Raw genomic sequence first — 20,194 nt, forward strand, 5'->3', positions numbered from 1 at the left:
TGTTGGTGGCACACCGTTCTCGAGAGAGGAAGAAACATAGGTTATGTTTTGGTATCATAGTGGGTTTCGTCCCAGCCCTGACTTGGGGTGGCAATTAGAGGATTGGGTTTTCAATATTTTCAAAAAAAATGGGAATTGGGAATTTTAAAATAAAAAATCAAACAGCACATTTATGTTCCGTAAATTCTAAATCACTTGTCTTTTTCTTATGTCGATGAGTAAAATCATAGTTATCGATTCTCCGGCCACCAGTGCTTTCGTTAGATGTTCAGCGGATAGATCATGTTATTGTAAAAGACATATTGCTTGGATTTTATTAGTTCCGCCAGCCGTTACTCAGGGATTGTTCGTAAGAGGACATGTGACGTTTCTGTCACCACCCAAAATTTTAGCCGTGGCTCCACGAGTTTTGTTATAGCAGTTTATTTGGGAGATGAGATGATAGCTGGTTGTTTGTCATTACGCGTATTCTGGTTTTTGAGCATGTTGAATATTTTGGAGGCATACTTGATTTATAAACTCGTGGGGTTGCTTTTGAATTAGGGGTGCGGCGGCTTACGTTGTATTGATATTAGAGTTATTTAAGTTTTGCGAGTCAGATTGGATAGTGGTGATCGTTTTAGAGTGTGTACGAGTTAAACAGATTCAGACCATCCGCATTGAGAGGCTGAGAGCTATGTGCACTCATTGGGATGTACATGTCATACTCTGAAGATATAAGTTCATTGGAGACTTTTCAGAAATGAAACTTATCTGCGGTTCTTTTCTCAGCGAATCCCTCCTTCTACGCCAAGACAAAGCACTTCGCTCTTGACTATCACTATGTCGGGGAACGAGTAGCAGCTCTGGGTGCTTTTGAAGTCAAGCACATTCCGAATCATTAAAAGATTACGAAATCACTTACGTATGAAGCTCTCTCATCTCTTTGAGGCAAAGTTGGTGTCGAGGGTCTAAGCCGATCAGCAGCTACACCAAACATGCCCATCACGACTGCCACCTCTCAGCCAAAGCCCACCTGGAAGCCCAAAATTCAGCTTGCAACTAAAGAGCTCCAACGGTTATCTTCAGCCTATGAACAAGACAAAAGCAAAGTCAGTACAGAGTAAATTCCCTAAAGCAAAAACAAACTACAGCTGGACAAGCACAGCCTGTCACAACTCACAACCGGTTCACGGACTCGAAGGATAACGACGAACGAGACTAAAACCCTAGAGATTACCTCAGCTATATATGTAATACCTTGATGTAATGAAACCTTGAGAGAGTAATATCAAGGAGTAAAGACTCACCTTTCTTCACTTTTACACTACTTTCACTTTTTTACTGATAAAGCAAAAGCCAATGACTCATCATCTTCATTGTCTCTTGAACGTTTAGTAATGTATCTACGTTCTTTATCATGAGCAACTGATGGTTACTCAAATCTTCTTGTGCTTCTTCTGATTCACCTTCTGATCTTCTCTCTAAGCAGATCCTTGTAGACTTAATCCTCTGTAAAACATTGCATTATTCCTGTTAATCGCACACTTCTTGTCTTCTAACAACTACATTTTATACCCTTTTACACAATAGGGATACCTGATAAAAACACCTTTCATGCTCTCGGTTTGAGCTATCTTTGATAAATGTGACGATAAACCCATGTTCTTTTCCCAGCCATATTGGTACGTTCCCATCATTTGCCAATAAAGGTTTCATGTTAATGAGTTAAATTGAATAAGTAGTTGAAACATAATCATTCATAGTGTTTTATTGACTGAATCAGGCACGTAGTTAGTTAGTTATATACTTGTATTAAACAAAGTCAAAAATGGCACAGGGAAGGCAACAAGTCGTAACCAAGAATAGAAGAAGTTAGCACAGAATGCGTAAACAAAGAGTGAAAAGAAAATGTAAGGAAACACTCAGAGAATATAAATAAATAAAAGCTTATAAGTCAAATTGTATATAAAATAATCTATCCGATCAATTTGACTCGGATACTTTGTATAATGTACATAACAATTTTTCATTTCTGTTTCTTTTTTTTTTTAAATAATGCACACTCAAACCCTTACGATGCAGTAAACAGAACCCGTTGTTTGTTTTTATAAGGTAACCTTAGAGTGCCATCTCAGCCTGTAGTGCAGCGAGTTCATCTTCATGAGCGGAGTGTTGCTTCTGAGGTAGAGGACGAGCAGGTTGCTTTCCTTCATGAACGGGTCTTGCTGGCTGAAGAAGTTGGTCCTCTAGCTCCAAGCCTTCAAGTTCTTCAAGTTCTGCTTCCAATTCATCCTATAATTTTGCAATCAAAAGACAATGCTGAGAAAAGCTGACAAAGAGATTGTTTGTTTCTAAAGAGTATGATGATCGTGGGAATAAAGGGGAAAGTTTACCTCATCGAAATCAGCAGCAGAGCCAAATGGAGCGGACAATGCGTCCTGGATCTGTTTCATGTTATCTGTTTGCTCATTGATCTCATCCATTGTCTTGTCAACATCGTCAATGTTTCTGCCAAAACACACATCGCGCACACTTAGTCGCTGCTTAAATTAAAAAAAAAAAAAAGGGGGTTAGGGTATATATAAAACACATACGTAGCTTTCTGCATAGCTTTCATAGTAGCAGCACCAGTCCTCAAAGCATCTACAGTCTCAGTTGTTGCTTTGGCACCCTCCAACATAATCATCTGTAGTTTTACAACAAGAGAGATAAAATCATCGCTTAAAGTGGTAAGCAAACTTTCATCAAAAGTTAATAAAAAAAAAAAAAGGAAAAGGGTTACTTGATCATGGATACGGAGCTGGAAGTTTCCAAGCTGTTCAACTTGTTGCTCATATAACCTCTTCCTTTTCAAACATTGTATAGCCGCTGCACCAATAACAAGATATTAAGTTCTCTTGAATCTTCTACTAAACAAGATAGAATATTTATCCCCACAAGAAAGATTTAAGAGTGTTACCGCGTTTGTTCTTGGCCTTGGAGAATTCCTTGGCTCTCTCAACCTCTCCAGCAGCCTTCTTGAGAAGAACACCCTCCTTCTTCTCCAGCATCTCAAGTGTCTGAGGAACAACAATTGAGTCATGTAACCCGAAGATAAGCATTGAAAGAAGAAAATAAACCACCCTCAAGTTGAAGATTGACACGGAAACAATAGTCTTGGAGCCAATGAATAGTTATCTCAATCTCTTATGTTCTAAAGAATCCAAATCTTGACATTGAAAACAGAGGAATGGGGGAGGGGAGAGATACCTCATTAAGCTTGTCTAATGTATGGAGAGTATTGGTCTCCACCTTGGGTTTACCGAATAGCCGAGTAAACATTCTTGTTCCTTTGGATAACTCGTGAAACCTACACTGAAAATTATAACCCTAAAACATGAATCGGCGAATCGAGCTTAAGCAAAACTAGGGCAACATGATTTCGATGGCCGACATGTCTACGCTAAGAACGAGGTTTTATCAATCCATAAACTCGATTCACAGATACGAACCTTTGATTGATGCCCGGAGGTTTGCTTGCTTGATTGAGAAAGAGAGATTATATCGAGAGCGATTAAGAATGAGAAACGGCGTTGAAGTTTTCTGTGTGGCAATTTATATAATGATCGTTTTATACTTTGCAAGGTAGTATAATGATTGATTGATATTTTCTCCTTCTACCCCTTTTTTTATACTTAATCTTATCTCCGAAATTTCTTTGAAATTATACCCTTTTTGCGAAAATATTTGTTTTTCTGTCGCTTTTTAATTTGGTTTTCTTTTTATATAAAACTTTGATAATTACAAGTTACAACTTTTTGTTGTTTCGTAACCACTTAAGAAACAATTTTTTTTTGTTTTACTGTGTAGTTTTTTTTTTTTACACACTGTAGTTTTTCTTCATTAAATATATTAGAATCTACACATTTTTCTCTAATGGGCATATATGCTTTTGAGTCTCAATGAATGGGCCCTTTAATCTTTCAAGAAAACAGATGGGCCTCTTATTTTTCTTAAAAATTTGTTCTCTCCATAACTTCATAGCTATAAACCCTAATGACAGCAATACGCAACATTGAAAATATTTCAATGTTTAAGTTCTACATGTTTTTTATCGGATACTGGGGGAAGAAGGCGAAGCACCGGCTTCCGACATTTTTAAAATAAATAAAATATCGCCAATTGTTTTTACAGAGTTAATTAGTTCAATTGGCAAAACAGATTTTTTTTTTTTAACGCTGGATAATTATACTATTACAACTATGAAAAATTTTATAGACGATTCTACAACCGACAATTCTGCCTGCTATATTTAGTATATAAATTTCCATTCATGGGTTTGATCACAAACAACTATACTATTTTCCTGATAATTATTTCGGCCCATATTTATTTTAAAGCTTTTTAAGGTCGGGCCCGTATAACATATATCAATTGTTTGGTGTAACAATCCCCCTATATATTAATTCTGGAGCATTACAACATGTTTTCGTAACGACGTGTCATCACGAGAATGATTCTTAAAATAGTTAGAAAAATAATTTGGTCCATATAAACATATACTATGATTTTTATTAAACTAACTATCAAATTAATTAATAGTGTACAAAATAATATTTTTTCTTTCCTTAAATAAAAGCTACGAAATTATCTAATATGGTTAACATATATATATATGACAATTAATGATTATGAATAATACATATTTGATAAAAAAAATTTAACTTCTCTCTTTTTTGTTTAGTTTTATACTATTAAAAGAAAGTAAACAATAACATCAAGCATATAATAAAAACAATTAATTTTTTTCTTATATGCTATATTTTGAATTTTTAAAAACGACTATAAATTACTAAAAATAGTAAAAGTCTCACATTAAAAAATTTGTGATCAATGGTTTAACTTTTTTTTTGTTAAAGCAAGATACAAATAATCATATATCATAGGGGTGGGCGTTCGGATACACGTTCGGGTTTGTATCGGATATTTCAGTATAAAGGTATAGGACCCGTTTGGGTATGTCTACATTTCGAGTCGGGTTCGGGTATTTTATGTTCGGGTTCGGATATTTTGGGTCGGGTTCGGATATGTAAATTTAGAAGAAAAAATAAATAAATTATTCATTGTTTAAGTTTTTTGTATTTAAAATATACTTTAACTTAACTGTTTTTTTAATTTTTAAAAGATTAAAGTATTAATAGGTTTGGAGATAAAACTTTAAAAATAGAAAGACACTAATTTAGTTGTTGTTTTGAAATTTTAGATGAAACTTTTGTTAATGCAACAAACAAGAACTTAATATGTATTTTAAGTAAGTAGCAAATGATTTTGTCCATAATTATATATATTATCTAATTTTGAGCAATAAGAATCATTAATATAAATATTTTGAATAAAATGAGAGAAATAAACTAGAAATATAGAGTTAAATATACTTATGTTTGGTTATCTTCAGATATTCATTCGGGTTCGGATATTACCCTTTCGGATTCAGATATTATCCGAACTGGTGAAATAAGTAATTTGTTTTGTTGTTCTAATTAGATGATTTTTAGACCGAGCTGGTGAATATATACTAGACAAACATTTATATTTCGAGTCTGCACTTATATTCTATAACAGCTTAATATATTAGATTTGAACACTGACATGTTAATATAGTTTGCCGGTGATTTTTTTCAAAAATTTTGATTCTTAAATATGTATATGGAGTAAAACTAATTTTTACAGATGTCCATTTTTTTAGTTGAAACTTATGTAATTCACTGAATTCATAAAAGAAGTTAAAAAAAAAACTTAACTCATATCAATGAAACAATAGAAAATGAAATCACTTAAGGAGAGTCAATAGTAAACAAATTGAGAGCATAAAATCTAATCCCCTTTTGTCATTATATAATAGATGTTGCCTATTTGGTTTTAGTGATTTGTGTCAGCCACAAAACTTAATTTCCTTTTGTGTATATGAAATCTTAAAAATAATTAAAATGAGATGTAATATGTTAATTCTTCAACAATGATGATATATTTAAGAGATCAACATTTGTTTTCATCATTTTATAATCGATAAAGATTGTAGTATTGCAAAATGTTAAAATCATTTCATAAACAAACATTAATATAAGAACTCATCATGCGCATGCGCGCGGGTTATCATCTAGTATATATAGATATACTTCGTCAAACACATTAATTTTTGTATTATTGTGCACTGTCTTCGTTACGAATTTTCTGTCGAACGATCAGTATAAAAATAAAGGTACAAACCATTTGGACTTCACTTTTCTCAAGAAGTAGATATTTTATGTCCAAATTGCATAAGAATGATCATACACACACTACTGCAAGAAAAGATCATAGCCCAACTCGAAAAATAAACACGATAACAAGAGATATACAACAACAAAAAAAAAGCAAAAAAATTCCTACAACAAATCTGTCAACATTTCATCGGGGACACCATATTTGATGAATTCCCAACGAAAGTGCTTCGTTTGGAATATCTCCTTGGAAAAAATCCGTCAAAAAAGATTCATTGATGATCTTGAGGAATTTCCAACAAATTTCTATAGACATATTTTTTGATGAAATTTGAACAAAACTTATCGTGAAACACACACTTAGAAATTCCTCTGTATAACTTTCTTAAAAAAATAATTGCATCGGGAAAATATCCAGACGAAAATAATGTTGTCTTTCGACGAACAAAATTTTGTCGGGAATTACCGATGAAATATATCTTGTCAGAAATATTATGACAAACTGTATCTCGTCGAAAACAATTACCGATACATTCATTGGAAAAATCAAATATAATTTTTAATAATATAATTAAAAGTAATATATAATTTAATTAACATTTCTATAATTAAACATCCAAACTGAACAACCATAATTAAAAGTGAAAACATATAATTTTTTTTAGAAAATAAATAACATTTAAAAGCTTTAAAAGCTAAAAAAAAGTAAAATTCATGGGGAAACAATTGCTCCATGTTATCCATCATGAGTCTCCGCCATTTGAGTAAAGATTGCAGCAATTTTAGTCTCCAAAGTTTCAATCCTCTCATCTTTATTCCGCTCCACAATCTTGAAATCAGTGTACAAAGCTTAATCATTAAAGTAAATCACTTAATCATTAAAGTAAATCAATTAAAATATGATATTTAAAATATAATAATATAAATATAATAATATTTTATAATTTTATAGTTTCAATCCTCTCGTCTTTATTCCTTAACTGCTCCACAATTTTGAAATCAGTGTACGAAGCTTAATCATTAAAGTAAATAAATTAAAATATGATATTAAAAATATAATATTTTATAATTTCTAAAATAATATTTATTTCTATTTTTATAATTATGCAATTATTACTAAAAAATATTTTCAATATTTTTAATTTTAGAAAAAACAATTAGAAATTTTTAATCATAATATTATTAGCTTCTTTATATATCTAAAAATTTTAGAAATACAATTTAGCTGTATTTTTTTATAATTATACAAATTTTATACAAGTTTATTTAATATATTTAATCCAAAATAAATAGATAAAAATCTATCTAAGATTATAATTTTAAATATATACGTATATGTTCTTAAAAATAATTTAAAATGAGCAGAAGTATTTATTTTATCTTAGTTTTATGTTCAATTAAATCAAAATCTATAATTTGAATATTGGTAAAAAAATAATAAAATCTAAAATAATGATTAAATTTTATTTAAAATATAATATAAATTTTAAAATTTTACTATTGAACATGATGTAGAAAAACAACTAGTTAAATATTGTTTTCCATGCTTTCTAAATAGGTTAAAATCATTAGTACATAATTCAATGTAGATCTTTTTCTCTCATACGCAAATTTTGGCTTTTTTTATTGAAAATGATTCCACGCTTCTTCATCTCAAGGATGTGTAATCTCATCACATGTGGAGAGCTTTGCATGCCATCTCATTGGATATGTTGTGCGTTTTGAAAAATATAGTCTCTTTAACATTTTCTTCAACAGCAAATACCACATCTGTTTATATGGAACTTGAGCTCTTCCACTTGTATCTTGATAAAGAGGTTTCTGACAAAAATTACATTTCTTCTGGTTTTCATCTGCTCTCCAGTAAATCTTGTAGTTATCGATACATACATGTATCACCTGATAAGGTAACCCAAGACAGCTACAAGTTTCTGAACCTCATAATATGGACTAGGTCCAAGATGATTCTCAAGTAGATGACCTCCCAAAAATCAAGAATAGCATCCACACAGTCTTCAACCAAATTATAATATGCTTTTATGACCATCAATCTACTTATAAATGATAAATAGTTGTTTCGTTGCATCTAACGCATAAAAAAAATCACTTTTATATTGGGTTCTTCCTGTCTATCTTCTTCCTCAACCAATGAAGGTAATTTTTTTCTATATTCATAATTTTTCATCATCATATAAACAACATCCATGCTAGGTTCTTATAACCTATCCACATTATGAGGTTTGCTAATACTACCAGAATAAGGTTAAAATATATCAAATCTAATAACCCAACATAAACCTATTTATATATAAATGCTTCCAAACGCCAATCTTCTTAATACTTCTATTATTCTTACAACAAGAGCAAAGACATTTCAACTTATGGATTTGTATATTTTGGTTGTCGTTGGGCCACCGTCATGAATTCACTAATATCATTTGCATATTGTTATATAAGTAAATTTATCGTCAGATCCATAACAGGTTTATCTATCCAGAACTATTCTCAAATAGTCAGGAGGAGCCATATTTTTTTGTGCTTGTTGTGAATAGGAGGAAATTGTATTTATAAATGAAAGTTGCTAAAAAAATGGACGAATTCGTGACAAAAATGACAATTTTGAAACAAGATTTGTCGCAGTTTTATTTAATTTTTCAAACGGCTATAAAACGGTCATATTATTCGTCCGAAATTCGTCAAACAGATTTCCAAATAAATGAACATTTTCTTTGAGAAATTAAGAATTATATTTTCTCTCTTAAATAAGTCGAAACTTTGTATATACTGACAAACTGTTTCTTCGCTAAATCGTGTCAGTATTTATCGCCGGATATTGTTTAATTGATAATTCCGTTTTTTCAGTATTTTGTCGGTAATTTTTGACGCAATTCATCGGGATTTCTATTAAAAATGCCACGTTTTCTTGCTGTGAGACTATGACCATATATGCATTATGCATAAATATAAAACAATTGGAAACTTTATACATATACATTTGTCAAAAGAATTTTTTATACATTTACAAACATGTTTATCAACTAAGATACTAGATACTTTAACGCATATCCAAGATGATAGAACGATTATGGTGATGATTGGTTCAACTGTGGCTCTAAAAATTTAGCAGTAAAAGTTTAGCCGTATGTAAATTGGTTGTATCTGTAAAGCTGCTACTGTAGATTTTCTTGCAAAGACTTTTGCTGTAGTTAAATTTGTTGTAGCTGTGGCTGTAGATATTATAAAATAAAATATGTAATGTATATATAACATAATTATTTTTTATTAATTAAATAATTTATATTAATATTTTTTATAAATTGTCAAAGTTTATTGTTATTTAAAATGTGATATGTAAATAATATATATTTTATTTAAATAATTTAAATAATTTTTACAACACCCAAAATTGAATTAAATATTTATAGATGTTTTTAATTATGATTATCTAATTTATTTGATATCATAGATAGTTTTTTTATTTCACAGATTCTACAGCTTATAAAAGAAAGCTTTAGGTTTTTTACCTAAAATACATCAAAAAAAATTTTGCTTTAGATTTTTTGCTATAGCTTTAAAAATAAATTTAAAGCATGATTGATAAAAGTTTATAAGAATTTAATTTAGGTTTTAGCTATTAAAAATAAAGCTATAACATGATTGGTAAAATTTAGTGATTTAAAAATAGATAAAAAGTAAAGTAAGAAGATAAAGCCCAACTAATCACCCCTATGTTTAAGTAAATAAACAGCATGTTGTATGCTATGAGAGCATGAAAATACTTGTTAGATTTAGTTTTGGACTGGGCTTTCTTATCGTACTGAAAATCTCTCAGACAACATTAATTATAATGCGGCGAATATCATACAAATATGAAATGGAAATGAGAGAAAACCAAATTTCTATTTTTTTCAAAAAACAAATTTTAGCAGAAACGGGAATCAATTATTAAAGGAAAAACATTGTAATAAATACATTCACACTAAACTGGACATATGTCACGTGTAGAAGAATTGTAATAAATGCATTCACACTAAAATGAACACATGTCACATGTAGAGAACGTCTCAGCCAAACTCTATATAAATATGTTCACACTATGTATTTTACGTTTTTTTTAATATAAAACTCACATGCATGGTTCTTCTTTACGTTATTTTTACTGTTTACGAATAGAGTTGGACAAATTATTCATAAATTTTGACTCGATTTGTTATCTGTTTTGATTTGAATCGAAAAATCCAGATATCCGTTACTCTATGAAGCAAATCAAATACTAAAATGCAATATCCGTAAAAAAAAAATCACAAATATCAATATTTATAGGAACGAATATCCAATTTGATCCGGTATATACATATATTTAAAGAATTATATATAAGTTATATATTATAGTTTATATAAATTTTACAATATTTTTGTTTTTAAATAATTTCATTTTAAGAATTTTATTTTTCATGTATTATTTTGAAAAATATGTCATTTAATATTAGTTAACAGTATCTTTATATATTTATCAATCATCTTTATATACTTTTACATACACATACATGTGCACCTTGACGTGAGCACCTTATAAGTAAGTATTTACCACAGCTGAAGTATCCAATTTTTTTGGAAGTTAAAATATTCTTTTTCTCAATGTTTTTTTCACTATCGACCAAATTGTAGTAAAATGATTTGTCTTAATAATTTTTTTTTTTAACTATTATCCGTTTAGAAACTATAATATAAAACCATTTGTTCCACATCACGACTATCTAAGATTCATAACATGAAAACGAACAAATAATAGTAATTTTTGATTATCACAGAAAAAAAAATAAAAACATCAAATATTTTCACCGAACAAACCAAATAAATATTAATTTAAAATGATAGTTATATTTTAGAAGATTAAAAACAAAAAAAGAACTAAAACCGAACCGATATCTAGATTAAACAGATTATTGTCTCTTTATTAAAAAAACGAAACTAATAATCACATTCTGCGCAAGGCGCAAATTATTACCTAGTTTCGTATTAAAGAAGATGGCAGAAGAGTCATCTTTCTCCACCACAGTTGTTTAAAGAAAACTAGTTCTGGACCACTTATATTATTAGTTTGATTTCAAAGCAACATATATATGACTCACCAAAATATTAATTAATAAATAATAGTGTTTATACTCAAATTCTTTGAGCTGTGAATGTTCATTCCCTTCACGTCTTGAATTCAGTTCTCAGGCGATTTGAAAGATTGCCAACGTGTTGTTTTCACTAAGATTAGATGTAGAAATTGTATACCTTTTTGCAGTAAACAATTCCAACACTTAACTTTCAAGCAAAGATAATTTTTATTGGTTTAAGTTCGGTTTAACTAATTAACTATTTATTTTAACTAACTGATTATCGAAAAAAATATTTTTTCAATATTATTTTGATGGAATGTCTTCTCCTTCGGTCCTACCACTACACTAGGGTTTGGACAAGGATTTTGCATGGTAATAGTATTTAAAATCACGCCACTTAAACGAAAGTAGAAAGTTAAAAAGTGACTAATGTTGTTTTTCCTCTTCTGTTAATCGGAGGTATCTGGGACACTCAAAGGCTCAAAGTCAAAGCCTAACTAAACTCCTAGAAAGACATTATTGACGACTAATCAGGTTTCGAGTTTTTTTTTATGAATAGTGTTGTTAACATTTCTTTTATCAAAATGTTGTTTAACACTTTATGCATAATAGTAGGCTATGCATAATAGTAATATATAGGCTATAGCTTGTGAGTGTGGTGGGGCTCAGTGAGTGAGATGACAAAACAGGGGACCGAACTATTTGCTTTCTCTTACCAAACCGATGTTAATTTAAAAGTGACTGATTGGAAGGAGAACATGAAAGAAGAACCTGTACCCGAACTTTTTAATAGGTTATATAGTAGATCTTACGAAATCAATCCATTTTTAATTAACAAAAATAATTTGGACATTTTCTCGGTTTGTGGATTACATCTCTGTTTCCTTTTTGACATCGTAGACATTATCTCTATGAGCATAGGTCATAGTAGTTTTATATGTATTTTTAAGTTATTGGAAAAGTTATTAATTATCATTTTATCAAAATTTATTAGGTGTACTATGTACTTATATCATAGCGACATACATTTGCCGGCGTGATTTGTGTAGGGGTGAAAAATGCCACTGTATATAATTAGCGTCTGACAAACACATTTATTTTATTTATTAAATGGGCATTGAATTCTTAAAGAACATATTTTTCTTTTCTTTTATTTTGTCATCAAAGAACATATTTTTCTAAAGTGATGAAAAGCTTTAAAGAGAATTTTTATCTGATGAAAGCTTTAGATAGTCTGTGTATAAATTTATAAATAGTATTATAGGGTGTGCCTATTTTTGTGGAATTTGGTGTAATTTTATGAGTTTTCCTAGGCATGGGCATTCGGAGTCCCAATCGGGTTTCGGTTTTATCCATTCGGGTTTTGGTTTTTCGGGTTTATCAAAATCAACCCCATTCGGGTTATATAAAAGTTCGGTTCGGGACCGGTTCGGGTTCTATCGGGTTCGGATCGGGGTTAGTAAATCTTCAAAAACCGGTATAACCCATTGTACTTTCGGGTTCGGGTCCCAATCGGTTCTTCGGTTTAAAAATACCTGATTTGAACCTATTTTGTAACTAAAACATAAATGAAATCGGTTCTTCGGATTTAAAATACATGATTTGTACATATTTTAATAGCCAAAACATAACTAAAATCGATTCAAAAATAAGAAAAAACATCAAACGTGATCATTCAAAATCAAGCGAAAGATAAACATAGTTAGTGATAGAAAAAAAACCAGATAAATAAAATCATAAAACAAAAACTAAGTTCTCATGAAATGAGAAACATTATTCAATGAAAACAAAACCAAAATCTAAAAACTTCAGGCTTCAACCGCCACATTCCACCATCAACCTTCGTGTAACAGATAATTATTTTAGAAGTTCAATAATATCTTAAAGTATTTTGGATACATATTAAGAATTAAGATCATATTTGGTAGAAGTTTTTTTTTGTGATTTTAAATGTTTCGGGTTCTATCGGATATCCATTTAGGTCCGGGTTCGGTTCGGATAATACCCATAACCCAAAATACCAAAAAACAGGATCCATTCGGTATTTATGTCGGGTTCGGATCGGTTCGGATTCATTTTTATCGGATCGGGTTCGGTTCGGATTTTCGGGTTCGGTTTATTTGCCCAGCCCTAAGTTTTCCCCTCTTTATTTAGATACATAATGTTATTAAATAAAACGTTTCCTCTATCTAGATATGATAATATACCAACTGTTTATTTAAAGAAAAAATGAATCTACACAAAACATTAAATTTTATATTGGCCGAGGTTCAGAATAATGACTAAAGTTGCAGCACAATAATATTCGAGAACTTAATTATATGGCTTTGTCTATAAATAAAGTCAAAACATATTTTTTTAATCCTAAATTAGAAAAAAACGTCAAGCAAAATGTCAATGCTCAAAATAAATAAAATGTCAAACTAGATTTATAGACAATCGTTTTGCTAAGGTCTGATTCATTATATATTCCATCAGACAAATTCGTTTTGCTTACCTCTAAGTATATTTAAAAAACAAGGACTTCGTTTTCTACAAAGATTCGACATCGTTATCATACTTTTTTTTATCTCTCCGACTTTTACCCGAACTATATGTTACTCAACGTCCTCCACAATTTTTTTTCAACCGCAAAAATTCGATCTTTCCTTGCTTAGTTTACAGACAAAGGGAGCTGCTTACGTGGGTCTATCCCACCACGAGCTCGAGTAGATCGATCTAGGGTTCCCATTAATTTCGGTATTTTTAGATCAAAAGCTGTCTTTTTCTTTTTTCTTTTTGAGATTCATCGAGAGAGAGAGAGAGAGAGATGGGTAAAGTGGCTGTTGGTGCGACGGTCGTGTGCGCTGCGGCGGTTTTCGCGGCGACGGTGTATGTGGTGAGGCGGCGGATGAAAAGCTGCGGGAAATGGGGGCGCGTGATAGAGATCCTGAAGGTGTTCGAGGAGGATTGCGCGACGCCGATAGGGAAGCTGAGACAAGTGGCGGATGCGATGACGGTTGAGATGCACGCGGGTCTCGCATCGGAAGGTGGAAGCAAGCTTAAGATGCTCATCAGCTACGTCGACAATCTCCCTTCTGGGTAATTATCTTATCCCTTATCCTTTCATTTTTGATAATTGGATTGCAAAAAAAAAATATATATATCCTTTGGCGATTTTTCTGGATTTTTTTGTACCCGATTTTTAATATTGATGGTCTGATTCTTTATCTAATTTGTTCACTTTTTTATTTTAGATAATGTTGGATCAAAGTCTGATAAACGGAAAAAAAAATCAATGTTATGAGTTTCATCTGAGAAAGTTTCATGCTTTATGATTCATTTGGATCAGATGTCTCTGATTTTAATTTTTTATGTCGACGACCACTTTTGTTTCGCTGCGATTAAAAGCTGTTGAATCCCATGAAGTTAGATGTGTCCCCATGTCCTTTTTTTTTTTTTGGAATTAATATCTCTTGAATCTGATAATCATGACACTGTATGTAAAGGGAAGACAAAACATGACACTGTAGGTTTAAGTCATTGTGTGTGCATTTTTGTTTCTTTTAAACTAGTACAACATAGCTGATAGGTTTTGATGTCTCACTGTTCCATGATTATAAACCTTTTCATTGATTCTAGAGAGTTCTATTTTACCTTTTTGTCTTTTTGTTTTGTTTTGTTTATGATCTCTGCTTTTAGCTTCATCTGTTTCTGTAAAGAAAATGAACGAGGTAGAGAGATATCAGTTCATATAATATTCCACACATAAATAAGCACCCTAAAGCGTCATTGGTGGGGAAAATTTGTCCAGAAAATCTGGGTTAGACATAGTTACTTATAAGTGGGCTTTATGACAAGTTTGGTCTCTACATATTCTAATGGTAGCTAATGCATCTCTAGTTCATGTGAAGTCAATCAAATCATCCACTTAGGCTGAATCATGAGTCTGGTTTCACTGGCACTGATTTGTTTCGGGGCTCTGATGCTGCTGACACAGTAGCCGTGAGCTGTATGTGAATCTAATCTAATTACCATCAATTTGGGACAGGGATGAACAAGGTTTCTTTTACGCGCTGGACCTAGGAGGAACAAACTTCCGTGTCATGCGTGTGCTTCTCGGTGGCAAACAAGACCGTGTTGTCAAACAAGAATTCGAAGAAGTCTCTATCCCTCCTCCTTTGATGACCGGTGCTTCAGATGTCAGTTCCCTTCCCTGACTCTAGACTTTTTATGTTTTAGTCTTTTGGTTGATCTCTATATATCTTTGTCTTCTGCTAATTTGTGGAGACAGGAATTGTTCAATTTTATCGCTGAAGCGCTTGCAAGGTTTGTAGCTACGGAAGGAGAGGACTTTCATCTCCCAGCGGGTAGACAAAGGGAGTTAGGTTTCACTTTCTCGTTTCCTGTTAAGCAGACGTCTTTGTGCTCTGGCACTCTCATCAGCTGGACTAAAGGCTTCTCCATCGAAGATGCAGTTGAGCTTTGTTTACCCTTCCATTTTATTTCAAAATTTTATTACACAAACAAATAGCTTCCCATGGCTGTCAATTTCATGAACTTTGTTCTTGACTAGAGTCATTTTTTTGTCATTTTTTTCTCTGAACTCTGTTTCTGCCTGCTGCTTGCGACTGTGTAGCTTGGACAAGATGTTGTGGGAGAGCTTATTAAAGCTATGGAAAGAGTTGGGCTCGACATGAATGTCACAGCGCTTGTAAGTTCATTCTTTCAGCTATAGATTATGTCATTTGTTAAACGATTCCTTAAAACCTCTTTGCAGGTTAATGATACGGTTGGAACACTTGCTGGTGGTAGATACTATAACTCTGATGTTGTAGCCGCTGTTATTCTAGGCACTGGCACTAATGCAGCTTATGTCGAACGCGCAAATGCCATTCCAAAATGGCAGGGCTTACTTCCCAAATCTGGAGAAATGGTTTGTGTTTTTATTTTTTCTTTTGCAACTTCCATTGAACTAAGTTGAAGCTTAGTATGTATGTACTGCAATGCAATGTAGGTGATCAACATGGAGTGGGGAAACTTCAGGTCATCACATCTTCCCTTGACCGAGTACGACCACTTGCTGGATTTCGATAGTTTGAATCCTGGTGAACAGGTATGAATGAGCCCTTGCTTGTCCTTTAGAGATCTATCATTAGTTATTGTGACTAAGATTCTCTATCTGGGCTTTTTTTCTCACAGATTCTTGAGAAAATCATTTCCGGTATGTATTTGGGAGAGATCTTGCGTAGAGTTCTTCTGAAGATGGCTGAAGAGGCTGCTTTCTTTGGCGACTCCATCCCACCTAAGCTGAAAGTACCATTCATCATAAGGACTCCGACCATGTCTGCTATGCACAGCGACACTTCTCCGGACTTGAAGGTTGTTGGAAGCAAGTTAAAGGACATACTGGAGGTTAGATTCTCCTATATTCATTCTCAAACGATTCTCACTAACCTACATAATGAAGTCTCAATGAATGATGATCTTTTAATGATCTCTCAGGTCCCTACTACTCTGAAGATGAGAAAAGTTGTGATCAGTCTCTGTAACATAATCGCCACCCGAGGAGCTCGTCTCTCTGCAGCTGGGATCTACGGAATCCTCAAGAAACTAGGAAGAGACGCACCGAAAGATGGAGAAACAACGCAGAAATCTGTGATTGCCATGGACGGTGGACTGTTCGAGCACTACACTCAGTTCAGCGAGTGTATGGAGAGCTCACTGAAAGAGTTGCTTGGAGATGAAGCATCAGAGAGCGTCGAGGTGATTCATTCGAATGACGGGTCCGGCGTTGGCGCTGCATTGCTCGCTGCCTCGCACTCTCAGTACCTCGAGGACTCTGAAACAAGTTAAATTTAAAAAGAAGGTTTCGACTTCCAAGCATGGAAGGTAAAAAGACCTTTGTGATTTTTTGTTTGCCCATTATTGAGGATTTCTTTTTTTTTTTTGTTATCATTGTGTAGGAACAATAATAAACAACCAACCTGGATATCTTCTTCAGGTTATGGCAAATTCAAAAACAAGCCAATGTTGTAGAACTATATATTTCATAGTTCTATATAAGTGACCATTTTTGTTTTTATTGATCTTGAGTTCAACGTACTCATACGCCCACATTGGGTGTGGCAAAAAATAACTAATAGTAACATAATTGTTTTTCCAGGAAATGACACATCAGCTTTTAAAAGCTTTGAGACCACTATTGAGACGACAAATAATACTAGTAATGTTTGTTTAGTGGTACTACTAAGTAATATGAAATCTATTCCTTTGTGTGAAATGTTTCAAATTTGTGTTTGCTATTGACTAATCTTTGCCCAACCCATGAAAAGCTTTAAAGTTATATTGTGCCACTCGAGAAGAAATTTATTAAAATATGAAACAGAGCACATATGAACTGATCATATTGTCAAATACATGGAAGCTAGTTACCGGGAAAAAATGCCAAATGCCTCAATGATAGCAACATAACTTTCCCATTGAGTCGAATTAGAATTTTCAGAACCACTCCATGGACTTGATCGTTGACGCGCAGGCCGTGAGATACTGGGCTTTACTGCACCCCTTACATTTTTTACCACCTTTTGATCCCAAATCGCTACTCCTATTTCTTTACCAACAAAAGAAAAAAAATCAATTCTAATTTCTAAGACATAGAAAACCAAATCAACAGATTCAAAGAAGAAGTTTCTTATAATAACGATAAACTTACTGGTATTGAGAGATTCGTTATCGTACGTTAACCCAGCGAAGACGATTGTGTTGAATGATGCAGAGAACAAGAGAATAATCAAAGTTATTAACCGAACCGCGTACATTTTTTTTTTTGGTTTTTTTTTGTAGTTGATTGGTCTATACTCTCTAAGTTTGATGATCAGTTTGGAATTTGTGTATGTATTTATATGTAGAGAACATGCACTAAGGTTAGGTGGAGTATTAATTTAGATTAATTAAACGCGTTTAAGTATATTTTATATTCATGTTTGTAGAAAATATGTTATCTTGACTCTTGAGTTTCTTGTATCTATCTGAACCGGTCCAACTTCATTTTCCTTCTCCATAATACATAGATAATACGTCTTCTTGTGAATAAGTTGAATTAGAGAAAGACCAAGACCAAACAAACCTATATTTACAACGAAAAAACAAACATTTACAATTGGAGTCAAATTAAATTTGGCGAGTCATCAATCAACAAGGAGCCAGTTGTTATTAACACAGACGAAGAAATGTCTGGAAGTCACAAGACAGACTGACAAGTAAGCAGTGGTGTACAATACAACTGAACTGGTTATGGTACTTTCTTGATGTTCATGATTCAGCTATTGTCTCGTACATGACAGAACAATAGAATCATCAACTGATGTAACTCTATCAAAGAAAAAGAGGAAAAAAAGAGGAGAGAGGAGACTACATGGAGGAAGAAACAAGCTACCGAAAAGTGAGAGTCATATCTTTACATATAGTAGTATTATGGTAGAAATTTCAGTTGAATATATATGGTGATCCTAAGACAAGCTTCTGCTAAAGAGTTGTCTCTCTCTTTGTTTAATAGAATTTTCCAGTAAGATTTTTATTTCCATAATGAATAGGAACATGGAGAAGGAAGCTATTACTAAGAAACTACCAGAATCAGAGATTTCTCCAAATGAGGTGACAATTGAAGTGATTGAAAAAGGCGAGTTAGATGGTAAAGTTAGCTGTTCAAGGAAAAAGGGTGAGTATTTTTTTTACATCCAAGTCATATGCAATATGGATGATGTTTCAAGTCCGGTTTGGCGGTTTTTCAGGTCAGCATACTCTATACTGGGAATTTAAAAGACACTGGGAAAGTGTTTGATCAAACTTTGAAGAAGCTCCATTAAGATTTTGCTTAGGTAGAAAATATTTTAGATATATTGTCATTGTTGTTTCTCTCATCCTAAACACACAATAATCTCTTTTTAAATTTTTTTAACAATAAGTATAATGTTTGTTAAAAAAAAGGTATAATGTTTGTTTGCTGGTGGAGAAAAGGTCATAAAAGGTCTGGTGTTGAAGGTATTGTATAGTAGCTGTTGGGCCCAAATCCCTACAATACAAACCGCTTAGACGAGACCCGGCCCATTGTCACCAACACGGAGTTCACCCATGATAATCGGCGAATGATCAGATCATGAGGTCGCAGGAAGGACGCGAAGTCGATATCCCGCACAAGGAAAAAATGTCTATTTTAGAAGAATATTCTCCAAAAAAATAGGATCAAAAATCTCGGAGTTGTTAATAACATGAGAAGATCTAGCTAACAAACAATGGGGTGAGAGGGACCATAAAGAGAGAGAAGAAAAGAGTATGGTACATCTTTATGGATTGGATTAGTCTTTTTGCTTGGTATTTTTAATTCTCTTATCTCTTGAATTCATTTGTTGCAGATCAAAAAATGAGATGACCCTTCCCATTCCACGAATTACATATTCAAATTCAATATAAGTCCATAAAATGCAAATAAAGAAAACAAAAAAAATTAGAAAGGAGGAGAGTCGAACTTCTATAACTTGAGTGAAATATGAATCAAATATTAATAAATAGCAATTTACTAAATATAACTATGAAATAGTAATAACTAATTAAATAAAAAAAGGGACATTCGGAAACCCTAGAGTCTAGACACACCATATGTTTGGGGAAAATCACACGGCGCAGCGGAAATACTAATGGTCGTGTTCCCCTGACCTTGTGCGAACCTGTGAGGAAAATACTTCGACGATGGCAAGATATCAAAGTTGCGATAACTAAATGAGACACACAATTTTTACGTGGAAAACCTCCTCGATGTGAGAAGGAAAAACCACGGGACCGTAGTCCACTCAAAAATCCACTATATAAATGGTATGAGTACAACCA

At 32.6% G+C, this 20,194-nt stretch overlaps 2 protein-coding genes and 1 long non-coding RNA gene across 4 annotated transcripts; 1 reads left to right on the plus strand and 2 right to left on the minus strand.

Annotated features, from left to right (window-relative positions):
- Positions 1 to 1,914: 1,914 nt before the first annotated feature.
- Positions 1,915 to 3,634, minus strand: LOC106313878 (vacuolar protein sorting-associated protein 32 homolog 1-like). 2 transcript variants are annotated; one of them, XM_013751798.1, is made up of 7 exons: positions 3,474 to 3,634; positions 3,232 to 3,336; positions 2,942 to 3,041; positions 2,765 to 2,850; positions 2,577 to 2,668; positions 2,376 to 2,490; positions 1,915 to 2,274 (listed from the first exon to the last, which is right to left on the minus strand). In XM_013751798.1, the coding sequence occupies exons 2-7, from the start codon at positions 3,301 to 3,303 to the stop codon at positions 2,101 to 2,103; spliced, it is 639 nt and encodes a 212-aa protein (XP_013607252.1). In that variant the 5' UTR covers positions 3,304 to 3,336; positions 3,474 to 3,634; the 3' UTR covers positions 1,915 to 2,100. The 2 variants fall into 2 exon arrangements, with proteins under 2 accessions (XP_013607252.1, XP_013607253.1); XM_013751799.1 differs by having other exon boundaries at positions 3,232 to 3,331; positions 3,474 to 3,609.
- A 10,493-nt stretch (positions 3,635 to 14,127) lies between these two features.
- Positions 14,128 to 17,393, plus strand: LOC106319087 (hexokinase-1-like). Its single transcript, XM_013757311.1, has 8 exons — positions 14,128 to 14,410; positions 15,360 to 15,510; positions 15,603 to 15,785; positions 15,948 to 16,022; positions 16,089 to 16,244; positions 16,326 to 16,424; positions 16,511 to 16,723; positions 16,814 to 17,393. The coding sequence occupies exons 1-8, from the start codon at positions 14,139 to 14,141 to the stop codon at positions 17,162 to 17,164; spliced, it is 1,500 nt and encodes a 499-aa protein (XP_013612765.1). The 5' UTR covers positions 14,128 to 14,138; the 3' UTR covers positions 17,165 to 17,393.
- A 165-nt stretch (positions 17,394 to 17,558) lies between these two features.
- On the minus strand, positions 17,559 to 18,261 carry LOC106319088. The gene is made up of 2 exons (XR_001265417.1): positions 18,024 to 18,261; positions 17,559 to 17,921 (listed from the first exon to the last, which is right to left on the minus strand). It is a non-coding gene; the product is annotated as an uncharacterized LOC106319088 (long non-coding RNA).
- Positions 18,262 to 20,194: the final 1,933 nt, after the last annotated feature.

Source organism: Brassica oleracea, chromosome C9, assembly GCF_000695525.1.
Source record: "Brassica oleracea var. oleracea cultivar TO1000 chromosome C9, BOL, whole genome shotgun sequence".
Lineage (NCBI taxonomy): Eukaryota > Viridiplantae > Streptophyta > Magnoliopsida > Brassicales > Brassicaceae > Brassica > Brassica oleracea.